At 42.0% G+C, this 21397-nt stretch overlaps 1 protein-coding gene across 3 annotated transcripts; it reads right to left on the bottom strand.

Annotated features, from left to right (window-relative positions):
• Positions 1-8273: 8273 nt before the first annotated feature.
• Positions 8274-20208, bottom strand: rab15 (RAB15, member RAS oncogene family). Of its 3 annotated transcripts, none has more exons than XM_040125665.1 (7): positions 20155-20208; positions 11673-11733; positions 10958-11018; positions 10506-10583; positions 9768-9857; positions 8751-8816; positions 8274-8571 (listed from the first exon to the last, which is right to left on the bottom strand). In XM_040125665.1, the coding sequence occupies exons 2-7, from the start codon at positions 11717-11719 to the stop codon at positions 8410-8412; spliced, it is 504 nt and encodes a 167-aa protein (XP_039981599.1). In that variant the 5' UTR covers positions 11720-11733; positions 20155-20208; the 3' UTR covers positions 8274-8409. The 3 variants fall into 3 exon arrangements, with proteins under 3 accessions (XP_039981599.1, XP_039981597.1, XP_039981598.1); XM_040125663.1 differs by lacking the exon at positions 20155-20208 and adding an exon at positions 19960-20116; XM_040125664.1 differs by lacking the exons at positions 9768-9857; positions 20155-20208 and adding an exon at positions 19960-20116.
• Between the last annotated feature and the right edge of the window lie 1189 nt (positions 20209-21397).

Raw genomic sequence — 21397 nt, 5'->3', positions numbered from 1 at the left:
GGTGTGAAAACACAGCAGAGAGGTGGGAGGATGACATCACAGCACCCTTGGAGTTGGACCCCGTTCAAGCACGCACATAGGGGCAAGTACACACACTCACATATATATGTGTGTGTTTGTGTGTGTGTGTGTGTGTGTACCATATATATATATATATATATGCACTGTACACCTCTCAGTCACACCAACCGCCCCCGCCGCACGTGCACACAAACACACTGAACATTTCCTTGCCGTAAATAACACTGGTTGTCCTGAAGATACATCGGAGCTATTATGTTTTTTGATTTCCACTCTTCATATGGGGGGGGGGGCAAGCCAGTGGCTGGCCAGGATACGGATACGCTCTGACAGGATTTAGGGGCTGGAGTTGAAAAAAATAGATATTAGTAAGGAAAAAGGTATCCAACCCGGATGCTGAGAGGCTCCACCAATCTCTTGTACGTCTATGTATATGTATGTGTGCCTATACTTAGTATATGTTCACCCCCTCCTGCTCGGGCCCAGCTCCAGCTTCTGTGATGATAACAGAGGTAGAAAGGAAGTGTGATTAATTTTCAAACAGAAATCCCCCAAAACATACCGCATTCAGATGCAAGAACACTCAAACGCTCAGTGTTTCTAAAGCGATTGAAAGGAAGAAGACTGGATTAAGGCTTGATCTGTACGTGAAGTTGCTGATGCAGTGATTCACCAACAAAAAACGATTTCACCATGCTTCCGACAAGCACTGTGTCTTCTTTGGCAGTGTTTAAAAATAGTTATCAAGGCTGATGAATACACACTTGAGTCATGCAAAAATGGTTGCTTCATAGTAGCTGTTCTGGACTTTGAATCATATGACATTATGTCTTCATTAGCAAATAGAAATTTCAAAGCTGTCAGGTTGTTGTAGATTTTTTTCTAAGCACTTCAAACCTGCCTTAACTGATTTTTTTTTGGCCACTTGTTGGTAGGGGAGAAAAGCTGTAAACACAATACTGACTTTTCATCACCCTACTACATTGTTAGGGTGGACATTTAGCAATCCATACGAAACCTGCAAATACAAAGCAAGATGAAGTCATGTTTCTGGCCACCTGATGAATGTAAGTTCAATATTCACTCTCCTTTTAGCTCTGTCTTGCTGCCCAACAAACCACTGAGGAAAATATCTAGCTCCGCTCTGTTCACCGGGTAGTTGATGACTTTGTTTGTCCACCATTCGGTGCTGGGAAGTTAGTGTGCAATGGATTCACCTGAGATTTTTTTTTTCTCACTGAGAGCAGCTGCCTGATGCGGCTGCAACACAGATGGAAGCAGCAATAGTGAAAGAAAAAACAGTAAAGTTGCGAGGCATATGACAGAAACAATGAGCTGGAAGATGATACAAAGCTCTGGTGAACAGAGGAGAACTGCAGTACTGAGTTGGGATATTACTACAAGTGACCCCTTTCGCATTACACGTGGTCAGTTGTTCCATTAAAAATACCGACTGGAGAAGCATTAAGGATTTCTCAATGGATGCTTTCTTTCCAAGCATAAAATCCACACTTAAAACTTTGTACGAGAACATGTTAGTTGATAGGAGATGAAACCAATGCATTCGGGTGTTTTTCGTGTGTACAAAGGTTGGACGAATTTCAAATGTGCCAGCTTTATGTTGCCCTCAAGTGCTCCCCGTAAACACCTAGCTCTTGCGCTAGATTCAAGTGCATTTGGTCAGAAAATATTACTAGATGGACCCTGGTTTGCTATGTCTTCTTTTATCATCAACATAATATTAATGTTTCTTTTTTTTTTTCAGAACAAGTTGCACACACAACATTTTAAAACAACATATTATCACCTCAGATTGTTGATATGGCAAACATGTCAGCAAACACTAACCTACAGAGTTCAAACATCCATGGAGATGACATGGAGCATCATTAGCATTAATTGGAATCATGTTGCTATCCACCTGATGAATGTAAGCCCAATATTCACTCCTCTCGCCCTGTTTTGATCTTCACCAACCCTGGAGAAAAATATCTGACTCTTAAGCTGCTAGAGGACTAAGCCAGTCACTAATTTTGTCTGCCTGCTGTCTGTTGCTGCACGGGTGGTGTACAGTGGGTTTAATCAACGTTTTTTTGGCTGAAAACATCTGCCTACATCATCTGGAAACAAGGTTGATGAGATTTTTGAACCGAAACAGTAAAGTTGCACATTACAAATAATCATTTGGTCTATTGTTAATATAGAAATATTGACTAGAGCAGCTTTAAATTAGGCAGTTTGCTAAAAATAGAACTATGCAACATGCATTATTCACAGAGTAACATAATTAGGTGTGAAACAGTAGCAAAATTACTTACATATGCCGTCAATCCACTCTTCTCATCACAAATGACCCATCATCGTAATTATGCTGTCTTTTCTCTGCCAAATTACACTAAAGCATGGATGACAATAAGAAAGTCAGGCAGGTTTTCTCTGTTGCTGCTGTTTTTTTTTTTTGTTTTTTTTTTTGGAGGGAGATGTTTCTGCAGCAGACTACCGCTTCCCACTCAGCTTGGTTTTCAGATATTGTTAAAGAGGATAGATGGAGGTGGTTCTCGAGAACACAGGTAGCTTTAAAAGGCATAATGCAACCACAGGTGGCATGAGAAGATGGAGGACAAAGTGATTCAACGTTAGATCTTGCTGTCCAAGAAACCTTCCACCTACACTGCTACATCTGAATGTGTGATTGAGAGCCTGTTTTTCTCCTCTGATTTTCTGGCTCGCTGTGACCACGAAGGTTCAGCTCCATTCGGAATGGAAGCATTGGTGAGGAGGCTAGCAAGTGCAGAGTGGAGGGGGCGGCGAGTGGAGGGAGGCTGGGGGGTGGGGGGGGGGGCGGTGTCCTGGCAGGGTACAATGGCGGTTAATTAAAGTTGCAGGGCAGGTATTTCAGGATTAGGAGTGGGTTTGAAGAGAGGGCCTCTGGTGGCCTTAGCATGAAGTCATCATCTCATGGGGAATAGTGGCTGCGAGCACTTGATTGTGCTGACTGTGTTCCCTAAATGTACTCTGCAGTGGTCCCAATAGAATCAGTTTGGTGTGGTTCATTTGTTTGTTACAGTTGGGCCCTGATGCATCTGATTCATTATTTGTCTATATTTTTCATGTTTTGTTTTCTTGTGATCACAAGTAATGCTATTTGGACATTGCGGGGTTAGTCATTTTTTAGTGACCAGAAGAAAATGGTTTGTAATTATTTTCCAAATGTCAAAAGACTGTGATAATGAGAAAATGATTTGTAAAATCACGATCAACAGAAATCAATATCGATCAATAGAGCAATGGAAAACAGCAATGAAGCCAAGAAAACAACCTTATAACGATAAAAGAAATAGATTCTTTGTGATCTTTAAAGCTGCACTAGTCAACATTTACATATAAACAATGAAGTACATGACTCTTTGTGTGATGTGACAAGGGTCACTTGTATCACCAAATCCATATTTAACATTATCCACCATCTCTGCAGTCCCCCTCCGGTCTACAGAGCTTTTTTGGCTCTTTTAGCTAATTTTCTTGTCCTACAACTTTCATCAAATCTGTGTCTAGCCACAAAAAAAAAACAAAAACAAAAACAAAAAAAACCCCACAGATAAACTGACTACACACTACCTTTCCAGCACCAGCAAAAAGTAAATATTTTTCCACTGAGTTGATGGAGATGGAGACCAAAAACCGAAAGGAACGCAGGTACTGGACGTACATTTGTCCGGTGGTCTGAGACACGGCATAAGAAAGTGCTAATGTTGCTCCTTGTCATCTTGATCTGTTAATAAATCTAGTGATATTAACATTACAACTATATAACGAGATATTATATCAGAGGTAGGGGTTTAACCGATTGTTGTGGAGTTCTTCTGTCCCCAAGTGGTGGCAATGACCACCACTTGGGGGGTAACGATGCTTTATTAGCTACCTTTACAGCTTTAAAGGTAGCTATTAGAAGTTAGCTTCAGCAGAGGATGCAGAAAGCCAAAGTAAAACTGGAAATTTCAGTTTCGGTTTCAGAAGTAAGAAAACCTTTTTTTTTTTTCTTTCGATTTACTTTTTGGACGGCATGCCACAAGCCAAAGACTGTCATGGGATAACCCTCACCACCTCGACAGAAGGGGCCAGTCAATCCAAGGGGCCATGACTAGTCTAGATGCGGTTCTAACAAGAGCAGGACAGTGAGGTCCAAATGGCCACAATGTTTTTAGTCTGCAGAGAAGCTAAAAAGCTTCAGAAATCCCAGTATAAGTGACGATGGGTTGATATCATATGAATGGAGAAGCCAACAGTTACAATTATGTATTTTGCTTGTTGCCATGCTAGTGTAAATACATGGGATGTGTAGTTTTTTGTATGCTTACAAATTGATCTTTGTTTAACGTTGTTACAGAAGCTTGAGAACAGTAGCCAGGCCAGCCACGACATCATGTCTTCGGGTCTCGAATGGTAACATGCTAATATTAACAGTAATTGCTTGTGTCACTTAAATGCAATGATTTTTTTCATAGACAAAATAGTTTGTTGTGTTAAAGCAACCTCAGCAGTCTTAAAAAATTATAATCCCGAGGCCAGACTGCCATTTTAGTCTGACACTCAAGGCTATAATATCAAAATGGATTTATATTCACACGAAAAACAGCCTTTTACGGGTTTCTCTCATTTTCATGTCTATGTGTTGCCAGGTGTTGCCGGTGGACCTCCATGTTGACAGAACTGTACAAATCAAAGGCTGTATGGTGTAAAGGTCAAGGGAATTCAGCTCCATCTCTTGCGTGAACATAAATCAACTCTACTCACTGTATCCCATGTGTCCTTATCGGACAGCTTCTCCGTCATTCTCTTTCCTTCCCACATTCCCACGCACAGACACAGTTATATCAACCCAACTCCCAAACACTCACGCATTTACACTCACATACACTGAAACACGCACACGCACGCACGCACACACACACACACACACACACACACACCCACCATATGGCTGAATGTCAGACAGCTGCAAGACCTGGAGTAATGCGGTAGGTGATTGTGCTGCAGAAAATGATTATGATGTAGATGATGGTGATGACGGCCTCTGCTCAAAACAGTAACACTGAATTCCCTCCTTGTGTACATATGTGTGTGTGTGTGTGTATACATGTGTGTGAGTGGGCGCTATGTGTCAGCGTTCAAGCTGAATTGTTATTCTGTGCGTGTGTCCGTGTGTCACTCAGCCTCGTGATAGATACTGAGCTGTCATATCTGTCAACCAGACAACAGTCCCGCATGCATATTCATCATTATGCTAATTTCACCCAAAGCGCTTTAATGAGTTCACAAGATTAACAACTCAGATGAGCTGTTGAACAAAAGCTTTGCAGCTTTTTTTTCCTGTATTTTTTACTTTGAAAACCCCATCACTTACTTCTAATGACAAATTTATATGGCTATAAATTTTTCTGGGTTCACTAAATTAGTTTGTAGGGCCCTGTGCTGTAGTAAAACCATCAGGCTTTAAAGGGGTTCAGGAATAATGTGGACATTTGGCTATTTAAAGTATTCCGATTATGTTTAATTACAGTGACCACCGGATGACAGTTACATGTATGTGTTGTAACAGTTGGTTTTGTTTATTTACTGTTGTAAATATTTCGAATGGAACACTTTATGTGACTAATAGATTCCTCACCGTGACGCAGTTTAGGTTCCTTACACTCTACAGCGAGGGCAGGCTCCGAGGAGTAGAACGAGATAATGGGGTGAATCTGTCATCTAGTGGTCAAATTAAGGAGAGACACAAAACGTTGTGTCAAGTTTTGTTTTTTCAAGTAGAACAAAGTCTGTCCAGAGTGCTGTTGACAGAGCCTGTGCAAAAAGAGCAGTAGAACACAGTTAACTGCCTAGAACATCAATTTGGTTACTCACTATGTGATTTAACATACATACGCCATATCCTGATTTTTAGTCATAAGGCTGAGTCATATGAAAAGACAAGAAAAATGTGTTAACTTTCATAGATTTTTCTGTACTTCTACTTTAAAATTCTTGAATAAAAAAAAATAAAATGTTCTGCTTACAAATCAGAAGTTGAATCCAATACACTCAAGGGTTTTGCTGCTGCAGCCTAATTTGGTCTGGTATGACCAGTAGCTTATGCTAGTTGATGTTAGCTAACTTTAGATATTAGTGCATTTCTGGCATTACTGAGTCAGCTCACTGCCTTTATGACTCTTCTCTACTTGTGCTACTTTAACACTACTTTCTAGGATTTACCATTATCCTGTAACATTATACTGTTATACAGTTGCACTTAACCTGCCAAAAAACAGAAATTTCCATCAGGTCATTTTACCTATAAAAGGTTTCAAACAACTGAAATTCCCTGAATATCAGTATCATAAAAATATAATTATTAATATTGTGGTATTGTTGTCAGCCAAATTAACCCATCCCTAATTTGATGTGTTTTCCATTATTTTCTTCACTTTACATCTAATAATGTATTGCACTGAACAAATTCTACTAAGTTGACTCCCATCCCTTATTTTCTTGCTTTTATGTTTAGAGGATGAGTGCAAAATTCAGTCCATGAAGGACGAATATGGTTGTGCTCTTGCCTGCTGGATTCATGGGTCTCCGCATAACCAAGAAGCCACCCCTGGCACTGAGCCATATATCTGCAAGTATTTACTCATAAACATCGGACATCTTTCCTCCAGGAATAATAACATGTTGCGGTTTACATGTTGCATGTAGTATATTTCCACAAATACAATTAAAGTAGTCTAAAAGAAAGAAAAAAAAAAAGTTCTTGCAAACAACACAGATACATTTTGTATCCAGAACATCATTCAGTACAACACACTGCCAACTAACTTGAAAAAAAAAAAAAAAAAAAAGCCAAAGTTTGTCCTATCATGGTCATTCTGTGTAAGTCTCAAATAGGCAACTCTGGTCAAATGCGATACTTGTATTATGGTCAGTTGATTATAAACTTCATTGAAGTTGCAATAAAAGAAAGGAAAGAAGAGTGAATCGCATGCAAAACTCTCACTTGTCCCTTGTTGAATCTGATGGGAAAAAAGAAATGGCATCTCCAATGGACTCTGTACAAAACAGTGAGGACAAAAATGACCAAGACATTATCGTATTCACAGAGGGAATATTTCAGACAAACTTGAATATCACTGTGGACTTTTTTTATACAGCCGTCTAATTGTAATCTACAATCTACAATGCTGTGAAAATCCTGTTATGTACAATGCAGTGATGGGCAGTTATCGAACCATCCAACTATAGGATCGTTTCTGCTATAAATGTAGACTATAACATGAAAAATGTCCTCAGCTGTGCTACAGGGAAACTGAATAATTTTGCTCACAACGTTTCCCTCCCTCTCAACGCCTTAGGTGCACGTGGCCGCCTAGATAAAAGATATTACAAGCCGCGCAACTTTCCGTGTAGCCAACATTTGCATGAAAATATTGAAGCAAAAATGATAAAATGGCTGCATATATTAAGAACCCTTTCGCCCCCACTGAAAGTAGCCATTGCCAGTATAACTACAACCAAATTCAGACACATAAGAAAACAAGAAACAGTGTATTAATGTAACTTAACACTGAACAACTCTCAAGTGTGTGAGCTGTTTCCGAAATGCATGTAGCACCCTCTTGTGGTGATTCCTTACACTACATCTAATGCATTCAGTTGTGGAAAGGCTACGGGCGCATGAGTGCTAATACTCACACAAGGGGACACACTAAAGGGGGTGGAGGAAGGCCAGGTGTAATCAATCCTATTGTTGATTTGCAAGGCATATCAGAGACCTCTGAAAAAAAAAAAATAAATAAATACAACATTGTGAAGAGTTTCAAGTCAGGGCTGAACCATTCCAAGTCATTCCCTATCCTCTAGGTGCGGACTGCTGTACAAATTCTGTAAAGAAAAGATGATAAAAGCTTCTTTTCCAGTTCCTCTGGAAGTTTTGTATTTAGTCTTTTCAACAGTATGTCAAATGCTGAATTTGTAGCGGATGGGGATTGCAGTCGGTTACATCAAAGACACACCGAGCCGAGCAGGAACTAGTGCTTCAGACAATGAACATTCTGTCCCACTGAGGGAAAACTTGACATTTGGACAGCCTTCTGTTAGTTAATTCACCGCACACTTGGCACTTGGTGGCAAAATGTCTCTACCCGTGCTCTCAAATGGCTCTTTCTCTGACACACTGCTCCGTGAGACAGAGGGATATACACTGGCTGGCTTCAAAGCTGCAACTAGGTGCGCCTCTTTATTTCACCCTACTGCAAAAGGAAACACAGGAGAAGACGCAATTTTTTTTTTCCAAGAGTGTGCAAAGTGTGTGGTGATGATGACATATATTCAACAAAAATTCATGCTATCACTTCAGCACCAGCAGCTTTTGGGCTGGTCGCCGGCCGTGCTGTCACAGAGTCCCTCCTCTTCCTCCAGAGCGGCAAGGTTGAGCTCGTCGTCGGTGGACATCCGGAGAAGATCCAGGTCCTTTTTATTGGCCGCCAGCACCTGTTCAGCCAATCGTGTGAAAGTCTTGGAGGGAGAGGCAGCCACAGGATAAGAGTGAAAATCTGCACTGTCATTTATCAAATCATTTCCTCCCATTATAAAATTATGACTGCATGCAATGCTCTAATCTTTTTTAATATTCTGCACATGGTCATGAAATGTCGTGAGTTCCGTTTAAGCAGTGACTCTCCAGATCGACTCACCTCTGTTATATTATGGTTGGTGAAGGCACTTGTCTCATAGAAGTCCATTCCATAAGCCTTAGCCAACTGCAAGACAGATAACACTGACACATTAAAAAAAAAAAAAAAACAACTTTCTCTTTTGTACTTTTTGATTTAGGAGCACAGACAACTGGCTAGCTATTTCCTTTTATTCAGGCATGACTGTCTGCTGGCAGTCAGATAAAGTGGTGTGTTCAAGTGCAGCTTTTAATGGAAAATGTTGTCTGAGGTGAGATTGGTGCATCGGAGCCCTTAGAGCTTGTTTATGGACTAGAAAGCCATGCCTACCCCTGCAGCTTCAAACATGATGAGTACACGCTTTTGGTGAACTCCGGCCCAGTTCTGTCCCAGAACACAAATTGAACCAAAGATTACATCGAAAATTGATCCAAATTTTCAAGCAGAACACAGTCCGACTCATAGCCTCCCGATTTCTGTCACTGCATAAGTGTTTATTCATGCCTTATTTCATCTTGTATGTTATGTCCCATTGCTCAAAGAAAACACACACGCACGCACACACACACACACACACACACACACACACACACACACACACACACACACACACACACACACACACACTTGTTCAGAGCTTGTGGTGGACTTGAAAACAAAGGTTCGACCAGAACCTAAATGAAAAGGCCAAAAGGGATTAGGAGCTAAAAATACAATTTTCTCCTTTGGCTTCCCCCTTTTCTTTCCTCTCTGTCTCTGAATAATCTGTATCAGCTTGTTGAGTGAAATATTCAAACCCAAGATGCTATAGTTTTTATGGCTACAGCCGGCCAGCAGATTGACACATTTTAGATGTCTTGTGCATCATTTGATGAACATTTTCCAAAATTCAGCCTGACATATTTGGTATCTTTGGAGGCTACGGCATCTCAACTAAAATAAAGTTGATTTTGAACATTACAGTCCCTGTATTTTACAACACGAATTCAACCTAAACTAGTTTTCACTACTTTAACGTAGAACCAGTGATTGACCCACCTTGATACCTTGCTCTGTGGCCACCTGCCTTTTGTCCACCTCATCTGACTTGTTCCCTACGAGGATCTTCTGGACCTTGTCAGGGGCATACTGCAGAGGTTTGTCATGTGAATGTGAAGGGATATTTACAGATAAGAAAGAGGAATGAAAAAACAAAATTAAAGAGATTGCAAGAGAGAGAGAGAGAGAGAGACAGATTTCAAATGTCAAGAGAATGCAGAAGGGAGAAAACACAGGAGCGACAGCGCTCAGGAAATGAGACCTAGATTAAAAATAAGTGGGAAGCATGCCAAGATCAATAGTGTATATATTCAGATAAACCCACAGAGGAAATTGGATCCATAATGGCAAAATTAATAGAATAAAATCATCTGGGAAATGGCAGGGGGAGGCAGGGCAGACGGGACTGCTTTACAGAGACTGAAAGCCAATAGAAACAAAATGACTTCTAGAGGAAAAAATGTTCTAATATTTATGACTACACATTTGAAATTATGATGACAGGTATTTGAAAATGAAGATGGAACATAATAAACACAGCATAGGTGTCAGGTCAAAGCATTTGGTTTTCATCACACCGTGTCAGACATCTGTTCTTTGTCAACTTGGAGCCTCGGCACAGTGAGTAGTTTTGTCAGTTTTGCCCTTTTTAAAATGCAGGGGGGAAAAAAAACGTCGCTGATTTTCCACTGTGCCTGATTTATCTAATTCTTAAATCCCCAGAACTCCGTGACTCACCTCGTCCACGTCACTGGCCCACTTCATGATGTGCTGGAAGGATCGCTCACTCGTGATATCATACACCAGGAAGATTCCCTGAACAGAGACGGTCAAAGATTTAAAAAACAGATGAGAACTAGTGTATTTTAAAGCACTTTAGAGAGTCCTGTTCTCGATTTCTTGAACCTTAAAAGCTGCATTTTTAAAATCAGTACATCTGGACACACTGATAAGATTACTGTAAATCAACCAGACCACCACTTGGAAAATTTGCAGCCTCTACAAGCAACGCGTATCACGTTGTACGCAACCGGCTGGAAGGGAAATCTGCTGAATTGTTTCATAGCACACAACCGGAACGGGACACTTTCCTTCTAATTTCATTGCCAGTTTCTGGTAAATGGACAGTGCAATGTGTGGCAAATCACCTGCAGCGACAGAGTAGATGGAGGAGACTTAGGGTTAACTACCTGTGCTCGTCTGTAGTACTGCTTAGTGATGGTCTGGTACCTTTCCTGGCCTGCGGTGTCCCTGAACAGACAACAAACACATATGAATATGCACGCAGAACATTTGTGAGAGTATAACATGACAACATGCAGGGCAGTGGCCAGGATTTTAGAAATACTGAGGTCATGAGTTGACCTCCCAGTGCGTCCCCCTCAGAAACCTAGAATTCAAATTTCATTTTCCATTTTCCAACATGACTGCTATACATAACTGCTAAACATCAGCATGTTAACTTGAATGATTTCTTTCTATATATCAGGGGCTAGGGTAAGTTTAGGAGAAGACCGTGGCTCCAGTTTTTAAAAGCTGACTTTAATTGCAGATCTATGACGGGACAGAAACCCCAGTGCAAGATGTAAAAGTCAGATGTAAACATACTGAGTCTAAAACTGCAGGAATCAGTTTACAAAGCGCTCTCAATTGCACAGCTTGAAATTCCTCCAGGTTTCTGAAACCCCGCATTTTTCAACAAATACAGAGGTCACGACCTCAGTGTTGTCGTTGGCAGCTACAGCCATGGACATGACCAGACAACTGTAAGCTATGACACTTATGGCACAGTTGCAAACAAAAAATATCCTCTCTGTAAGAACTGCTGTCGAGTAATATCCAATAACATTTCGTGAATCTCCTGTACAAGGCGTTCCAACATTGTGCCTCTTTCCATTATCTTACCATATCTGTGCCCGTACTTTGATACCATCTATTACTAGTGTCTTCATTTTGAAGTCGACTCCTGCAAGAGAAGAGAAGATATGAAAAGAAGATAGGAAATACAATATTGCATTCACAGAGTAGCTCTGGGTTTTTTTTTGTTTTTTGTTGATACAGTATTTCTCCCAAAACCTGCGAGTGCCGTGCTCGGGCTAAACGTTCTGAACGTTCTCAGTGACGTGTGCACTTTCCACCCAATAAGTGACTGAAATCCATTCACCCGGCATGCCTTTGGGATAAAGGTTGCAGATAAAGGTTCATCGGGGTCTGCTGCAGCTTTGTAACATCATAGAGGGCATTAGCAGACTGGGCTAATGATCCAGTAAGCGGAGTCCTCGTTCAGATCTTTGCATCGATCGCATGGGAGGTGAAATAAGGGAGAAGGGCAGAGCGAGGGCTGAGCGCTGCGTAACACCCCAGAGGAACAGATGAGAGAAGGGGACGCAGAGCTGAGAAGATGAGGGGTTAAGCAAGAGGTCGCTCACACTCCGGCGATCCCTGATCTGTTTCAGACGACTCAGTGTGGTATTGCTCATCGACAGAAAATCCCAGGAGGGGACATGTATTTTACTTCCACAAAGGCTCAGCCTGTGCTCATTTTTTCAAGGCCAAAATTGATACGGACATTCTTGAGGAGTAGCTGCTGATATTTGGTCAGAGTGGAGGAAGATCACAGGACAGTTTAAGTCTCTATCCAGGATACAACATAGTACCACCAGTACTATTCAGGGTTTTAGACATACTGAGGTCTGAGACCAAATTCCCCCAGCACAACCTCACCTCCCTAAGACACTTTTCACCAGACCTGAATCATTTAACCTTTAAGTAGATGTTAAGTAAATGCCGTTGCCCTATGTGATGGTATAAATGTTGTTTCAAGCTTTTCCTCCATTTCCAGGTGTGTAATTCTGGTATCTTTTATTCATTTATCCCAACAGTCAAATTTCAAGATATTTACTCTAACAAAAAAAACAAAACAAAAAAATCAGAATCAGGCTTAATGAAAAAAGTGTATGCAGGTAGTAGAATGTTAACTCCTCTTCATGTCATTAATCAACCCCAAACTCCCAGAAATAATTGAGAGGACCATGGATGGATTACTGGGCACAGGCCCCTGAAACCACAACCTCTGTTTAAAGTGACTGTTATTCACATCTCTAACTGGAAAAAAATAAAAGAACTCAGTGTGTTAAGTGTTTTTTCTTGTTTTTTTTTTACTCCTGATCCCAGTGAGTAATTTAATATTGACTGTGCCGATACCTGAGGTTTCTTGGATAAATTCCTACAATTCATGTGCACAGCGTCTCATCGTTTGGGTATAATGTAGGATTCTGCAGTGCCAGAAAGCTCTGGGGAGGGTTTAGACAGTTTACCTTTATCTACAGCATTAAGAAAGTACTGACGCTCGGGTGACCTCATTGTCCTCAATGGTAGCTGCGGCCCTGGTGCCACTGTATGCTGTACCACTAATACTACCAACAACAATAATGAGCAATGACATGTATAGTCTGTTTATCTGTCATGATAAGATATAATCAAAACGCCTAAATAATAGTATTAGGTTTTTAACATTGAACCCTGCCTCTACATTCTTTCTCCTAATCTCTTTTCTCCATGATTGTCTCCTCACACTAATGCATCCAAGTCAATAAGAAGCAAACCCACCAGCTTCTATAGACGGCACTAATCCCTGAGAAATCAATTAACAGTTCATCCCAATTAACCTGACACTCAGCACCCATTGTGTCACACCCGGCATCACGCTCAGAGAGCCACTGGGTCCAATCGATTCACGTAACCGGAAGAACTGCTGTTTGTGGTTTTTATAGCTGCATCTCTGCGGCGGTTGTATTCCAAAAGACTGACATCGGGAAACAGCGGACAGATGTATTATAGCTGACTATAGCTGGCCTGGCGGATTTTTAGGTTCTGCACGCCGGCTAAGAATAAGTTGGAGTCAAGCGAGGACTCCGCGGAGTCTTCAGCTCACTGACTTGACAGTGTGAGGCCTCATTTAAGTCGCGAGGCGGCCTTTGCCTTTGACTGGAGAGCATTCAGACCAAGAAGTGAAAGGTCAGCATAACAATCAGCTGCTTGCCTTGCCTGAGGCTTGAGAAGAGAGAGAGGAGACTAATGAAAAAGAGGCTGTCCTCCAGTGTGTGTCATTGTCCAACTGTGTTAAACTCCAGCCAGAATCCATCCATGTAAACAGCAATGGTTTCAATATGAAATGCAGATACAGACTTATGGATTCTCCCGTTGTACAGTCAGTGTCTAAAGTAACGGGGTGGATGAAATCTGAAAACTTGATAAATGAATCAAGATGACTACACAGGCCAGTCCTAATAGAAAATCGAAAATCAGCAGCAAGTTGCTTAGGTATGTTTGGAAAAAGCGTAAACAGAGCTTCAGCCCACACTGTGCTTCCAGCTGTAAAACAAATCAATTTTATGGGCACCCATCGGATTGCTCTGCATTGTTTTATAACAGCTTAGCAAAGTGAGATCATTTTATTGGGACAGATGCACTCCTGACGTGTAAACCATGGTGCAAACAATGAATGACCTGAGACACAGTAGGCTGAGGCTGGTGTGAAGGTACACAAGATATCTCTCTTTATTAGAGGTTTATTATTAAGACTGTTCTGGGTGTTTCCATTTGCTGCACAAGTGCCCAATCTGCATGAGAAATTGTGTGGCAATTGACCGTTACTGTTAGGGGATAGATTAAAGGTGCATACGTGTACTCTGCAGCCAAGAAGGTTGCATTCAAGAGCAGCCTTCAGAATTATGGTGCCAGTATCTGGATTCAGTTGGACAAGTCAGTTGTTACCGTTTGTTTTATATGTACCCCGGACTCCCCGGAAGTCAGTGTTGGTACAGAGTGGATTATCTCGATGAAATAAAGTAAACAGAACTAAACTGAGCTGAGTCTGTGACTTCTACACATTCGACTTAACGGTGCTTTTTCTGCATAGCAGACCTTACACCTCACGCTGACGAGGGCCTTTGCATTCGCCAAAGGTTCAAGAAAAAAAAAAAACAGCCGTTAAAAATATGTTAACTCCTAAAAACAGCTTCCCCCCGTCCCCTCAGAGGGATCTGCGACAATGGGGACAAACACAATGTGAAAGACAGCGGTGAATTTAACACGGCAGCATTTCACAATTAGCAGTGTGAAAGCCATGCAAAAGCAAATGCGTACACACCCAAAATGGACTTGATTCATTACAAGGATGACTGCGTTCGACTATCAAGACGGATTAGGCTTTGACGCATGTCAGTGTGCCGTGGGTAATGGTGACAGACTCACCAACGGATGGACGGATGGATGCTCTGGCACTGACACAAATTCACTGGAGAATTGGTCTGTCATCCATGACTATCATTACTAGCTGAGGACAGCCAACAACAGTCAGCAGCTGCTGTCTCCTGGCCACAGCAGGACAAAGGACAATCATTTTTTTTCCCAATTATAAACTTGTCCCCAATCTGTACTGAACAATTAAGCTTCCTAATAACCTACCACATGAAATTAAACATGTATAATAACTCGGTGATTATTTCATAGCAGACCGGTGTTCCACAACATTTGCCTGTAGTGCAGGATTTTAGTCAAACCTTCAAATGAATCCGGATCCAGGCCGAGTGAAAGCTGAAGTGGGGGAAAAACAGTTTTGCTAAAAATTAAAAAAAATCTTTTAGAAATCCAGAAACAAACTTAATTTTGAGGCTACACTTGAGCCTGGCCGATAAACCTGCCAAACTGATATATTGGCATATGCGTATATCAGGGCAAACAAGTGACAAGAAATTGCAGTAGAGAAATGCCAAACATATATACAGTATGTCTGAATACAAAGGAGATGTCACTTGATGTCACAGAGCGGGCTACAGACCTCTGTAGCCCGCTCCTCCCCCCTGCCCGAAGCTGGAGGCCTGACGTTACACTAGCCGCTGCTGGCATAACACACAGGAATCCCCAACCGAATTGCCGGCAGTTGGGCTCCATAGAGGGTAATGTGGGCGCCGGGCTTTGACAAAGAAGAAAGAATGTGTGGAGTACAAAAGATGATATATCTGGTCATGCTGCATTGATTTTGATCTTTTTTTTGACTGTGCACCGTGAGTGTGACATTGCTACTGCATCGGAGTCGGTGGAGTACCCTTTTAAGTGTTATATTAGAAAGTAATATTTGCCGATATATAAATATCAGATTTTTTTAAAGCTCTCAAATATTTATTTTGGTATCAGCCTGCAATGTGCAGATCTTGTCAGGCTACAGCCCGCACCCTATGGTATAAAAGCCACACGGTAAAACTCAAAATTGCCTCATATAACAGCCAACCACAAATGAACTGGTTCCTTGGTTCATGGACTAAATTTCCACCAAATTTCACTGAAAATTGTTTTTCCTTTTTTTCGGCCATTTTTCGGCCTTTATGGAGAGACACAGTAGAGAGATGACAGGAAAAGTCGCAGAAAGAGACATGCAGCAAAAGTCCCCGGCCAGACGCAAACACGGGACGCTACAGTTAATGGTCTGCACTTTGACCTCTAGGCCCCCAGGAGTGGCCCCTGTCAAGCAGTTTTTGACATAAGCTGCCACCGGAACTAACAGGATAACAAACAAACAGGATCACAACTGTACCCACCTTGGCAGAGCTATAAGATCACGCCGTCTAAGTTCCTAGAAAGCCGGGTCGAGACTATGGCAACAGAATTCATGTCACTGATGACCCTTTTTACAGCAGGGTGGCCATCTTTGGTGGCTGTGATCCACGCCTGGCCCCCATTTAGGCTAATGAGCTCGTCAAACAGCAGAGGGCTGAGCGTATAACCAGGCCGTGGCCATAACACCGCTGGGATCACCGCCGTGTGGGCGCCTGCTTATTGAGCCCGGATACAGGGCAGGACCGCGCCCATACTTTTGACAGGCAGTAGCTCCGAGGAGTCCGGTGAGGAGGCTGCCGAGGTAACAGCGAAGAGGGCTGCGCCCAGCGGTGTGACTGAGTGCCGTTACTGAATCATCTCTACAGCTGTTCTTTGCCACAGAGATGTGCACACTGGGCCTGGATGAAAAATCTTACGCGGGAAGGGAGTGACCCGTTAAAATGAAATAGGATGGCTGGATGAGCAAGTGTATACTAATAGTTCAGGTGAGACCGGAATTCCTGCTGCTCCGATGATTTGGGACGACGTTTGATTTTTATTGTTTGAGCTTTTATTTTATAGTGAGCTATAAGCAGGGAATAAAGTCATATCCTTTGTTGATCCAATTGCCAGTTGTGCTATTTATTGCTCTCCTATTTCTGAGTGTCTCGTTTATTGTCGAAAAAGCCTTGGTGGATCAAATCAAAGACAAAAGTCTTGGCTTGAGTTTGAATGCAGGTCTCGGTCTGCGGTTTCGACACTCTTTCTTCTCTGTGGGAATTCTTTGATAGTGTGTATATAAACCCAGACTGTCTTTCAATTTCTCGAGGATTACAGAAATAACTTTACGAGAGCACAAGGCTAGAATATTCAGTATGTCTGCTGTATTTCATGTAGCCGGTAAAGACTATTAACAAGATCAGTGTAAAGGTTTCCCATTGACCCGTCAAAGGATGCAGAGAAAAAGCTGTGTTAAACGTGAACCCAAATAAGTATTTTAAAAAAAAACTAAAGTTCTTGAGACTGAATGGTAACAAATCCCCGTAGCCAGGGTCCAAAATCTCTCGGTAAGTTTTCCCTACAAGGGTGGAGGCTGTTACAGCAGCATTGATGCCCATGGTTTTGAAATAAGATGTCCAACCGTCAAGTAATGGGTGTCCACATACTGTATCAGCATCCGTTCATCGTCACACTGTTTGGTGGGAGCTCTCGGTGTGTGAATTCTTTGGGTTTTTCTTCTTTTGCGTAAATGCAGGAGATGCTAAATAAGACGTCGGCCAGCTTTTTATCCTCTAATGTTTATGTAAAAAGTTGAACGGCTTTGTCGGATACATCCCCCTCCTCTGTGGGTGAGAGGTCCCAGCAGATTCTGAGATAATTAAGAGCAAAAAGTGATTGAGTGGACTGTAACAGGAACTGGTGACTAATGGAGGTACCCTGGGGGGGGACACGGGAGAGGATTTATATCCCTCCGTCACCATGAAGGTCGGGAAATTATTTATTGATCCACCGCAGGAGGGGCACTGATGGTGGTCACTCTTGATCTCTCTCTCTCTCTCTCTCTCGCTCTGAACTTTGTTGGGCCTGTTTAGTCTGAGGAGAGTTTTGAATTACTGCAGGCCCATGAAAGACCCCCCCAGCATGGCTTATAGACAGCCTGCTGCCCGCAACCGTTCAGTCCAGTATAAATATGTGGACTGAGCTGCGCGCACGGACGCAAGAAACCGATTTCTAATCATCCAGCCCTGGTTGCGAAGACTTGGTACGCTGCAACGAAAACCACAAAAAGATCAATATCCTCATCTTCTTTTAACGTGCATAGGGGGGCTTTTTGTTTCGTCTAAGAGTCATCAGAAAAAAGGCTTGCAATGTACAATATGGGCATGACTCTACAGGGTGGAAGCTTCCTGTAGAGCAGTATAGGTGCACGACTTAATATAGCATACGGCAGTCTCTGTAAGCACGTGAGCATATATCGTAAACTGCCCAGAGCAGGTGGAACAACAAAAGAATTTGGGGTCCAGCGTGATGGGCTCTGTGTAATGAGCAGAAGAGCGCGAGACCTGAGTTTGAGCCTCATGCTGCGGCTGTTTGCAGCAAGCCCACTGAGCACTCAAAAAATCACAAAGGCTTTGATTTTGCTATCAAAGCTGCCGTGTAAACAAATCAATGGTCGAAAATAATGTTAAAATGAATAATTGATGGTGCAATTGTATCCTCGTTGTCTTTCCCTTTAGATCTTTTTAAGAAACAGCTGTCGGCAGATCCTACCCTGAACAAAAGTTTCATGGTTCGACGCCTCGACCTTATTTGGACAACATATCCCGTGCCATCCATCACAACCAGGAGGAGCATTTCCGGACTTTTACTCCACCCTCCAGCCACATGGATTTCTGTGTTTTGTCTTCTCCGTATTGTGGCCAATTACTGCAATCAATGTCAGAAAGTAGATGCTGCTTCAAAAAAAAATAGGAGCTTCCTAGGAGAAAATATGTCTATTAAGTGAATACACACACACACACACACACACACACACACACAAACACACACTTGGGAAAGACAGAACAGGTGCCACAAAAAAGAGGAGATAAGAGACTCCCCATGTCAAAAAAAACCACTGCTTACCGTACATCCTTATTTCTCTAACCGCAAAGCGAACCACGGTAATGTGCCTGTCATGGTCCACCCTCTGAATCCAAACTATGCAGACAGACACACTGCACAGCCGTTGACTGTGAGCAAAGAGGCCGGTTGAGCTTTACTGCGTTCATTTTGAGGGACGTGGCGAATCCGTGACTTCGTGTAGAAACCGATACTTTTAGTTTGTTTCTACAAATAGAGAGGGAGCTGACTTTGTCAAAATCAGCCTTGTCATGCAAGTACAGAAAGGTCACAATTCTCCAGGAACCTCATTTTCTCCACTAAGGTTTGATCACGTTTCCATTTTTAAAAAAATTCTTTTTCCAGCAACATGACCCCAAATCTTTTATTTCATCTTTTCTTTTAAGATGAGATTTCATATACAAGCCCGACATGATATTTAGTGGGCACAGTAACTATCTAGACACAAATGAAACAAGATGAAATAAAAACAACGGATCTCTTTGATCGGGAACCCCTTGGAGCCAGCAAAGGGGGACACCTGGGGACCCGCAGACTCCAGTTTGGCAGGTAACATGGGAGCAAAACAAAAGCCCTTTGCCATACGTGAAAGTCAGTGCCAAGTGCTGATAGTTATTAAACTCATCTGCGTGGCTGCCAAGTGTTGGATTCTTTTCTTCCTCAACCAATGCAAGCACGTTGATTTCACAGTTAACACTCTCGTTATTCCACGTGAATTCACTCCTCTAATTGAACCGAGACATAGCCTTTAAAAAGAAAAAAAAAAAAAAAACTCTATTTCTGGGGTGTAGATTGGAAATTCAGTGGCCACAAAGAAGAGAGTGATGCGCAGATGACAGAGATTAAAAAAATAAAAAAAATAAAAAACAAAAACGCTGAAAGAGCATTCAAACGGACGGGGGGTGCTCATTAAAACAAGTGCAGAATGAAAAAAAGAGAAGAAATAACTCCGGCTGGCAGCGCAGAGCCTTACCGATGGTGGAGATGTGAGACGGGTGAAATTCGTTGTCCGTGAATCTGCATAACAAACAGGTTTTCCCAACCCCAGAATCTCCGAGAAGCAGGAGTCGGAAGAGAACATCGTACTGTTTAGCCATAGTGTTGGACGTAGTGTTGATTTTTTTTTTTTTTCAGCTAACTCAGCGATGGATGACCAATCCCTCCCCACCTGTCTCCCATGTCTGCTCCGACGGTCAACACAAGGGGCTCTGGCTTCGCCTCGTCCCCCCTCGTCGTCTGGCGCTGGGTCGGTGGGCAACGAGACGGGGATGCTCTAGCCTCCCAGGCAGCCTCCAGCTTCCAGTGGGTGCGGTGGACCACTGTCGAGTCGAGCCCAATGAGGACGGAGCACTTCTGGTGGTGCTTTCCAGCATAAAAGCCCGGGCTACCTGGGAACATGTTGATTCCCGTGATAGAGGGAGGATTGGAGGAATGCTTTTTGTAGTATACTGGGTAGCAAATAGCATAACTGCATGGTAACCCCCCCCCCAGGATATCATTATCACTTCACAGTATTTGTTATGTCCGATGACGCTATACATTCACTCATCTGCTGTTTCTGTACTTAACAAAATCTACTCATAATACGTTCTTCACACATTAATCATCATTCACAATCCCACCTCCCATTTGCCATGGCTATTCATAATTTAATAATTATATTGTATTCTGTTATTTGTAATGCTGTATAACTTGATTTGATTTGATTGATTGATTGATTGATTTTTTTTCTTAATACTTCAACTCAAAAGGGCTAAAATTTGTTCTGGGCACCTGTGTAAGTAATAATATAATAATCATAATCATAATCATAAACATAATCATAACATACGTTTGTAATTAGTGACTAGTTTGTAGCATTTTGATTAAACATAATTTTATTTTGTAAATTGCACCTTTTTGTAACCTTATTGCACCTTATTTTGTAAGGTGCAGGGGTTGCCTTAAGGGTTCCCATAACTTAAAAGCCTATTTTTACCCATCAGTTGGGCCATCGGTGTCCATACAGCTTATATAAAAATTAAAGAATGTATTAATGCCAGGCTGGGTTAGTGGGCAAAGTGGGCAATTACCCTGCCCTTAGTCCTAGACCCTCAGGAGCTCCAAAAGCCTTAAAAGGCTAATTGTGGAACAGTTTTTTTTTTTTTGTTTATGTCTGGTAATTCGATTACTTGCAAATTTGTTTGGGAGTTTTGACCGTCTTGTAGAAGGGCCACGTGTTGAAATCTAGATCTAAAACATAAGTTTTTAATTTTTTATATATATATATATATATATATATATATAAAGCTCTGACTCATCAGATTACCACAACCTAATTGACACACAGAAAACCAGGGACCAGGTAGTTTTCCAGTATAAGAGTACTGGTGGGTTTCTGGGTGTCTACATCTGCACTTAACGTGAACTTA

Source organism: Xiphias gladius, chromosome 4 (genome assembly GCF_016859285.1).
Source record: "Xiphias gladius isolate SHS-SW01 ecotype Sanya breed wild chromosome 4, ASM1685928v1, whole genome shotgun sequence".
Lineage (NCBI taxonomy): Eukaryota > Metazoa > Chordata > Actinopteri > Istiophoriformes > Xiphiidae > Xiphias > Xiphias gladius.
This window is presented reverse-complemented; position numbering and strand designations above follow the sequence as displayed.

Bases quoted from the DNA above. Each gene is read 5' to 3' on its own strand.
- rab15 (XM_040125663.1), bottom strand. From the start codon at position 20,083: ATGGCTAAACAGTACGATGTTCTCTTCCGACTCCTGCTTCTCGGAGAT. The intron at 9,858-10,505 runs GTGAGTCACGGA...AAACCTCTGCAG, and splicing joins GGGCCAGTGACGTGGACGAG to TATGCCCCTGACAAGGTCCA. The intron at 8,572-8,750 runs GTGAGTCGATCT...TCTCCCTCCAAG, and splicing joins CCAACCATAATATAACAGAG to ACTTTCACACGATTGGCTGA.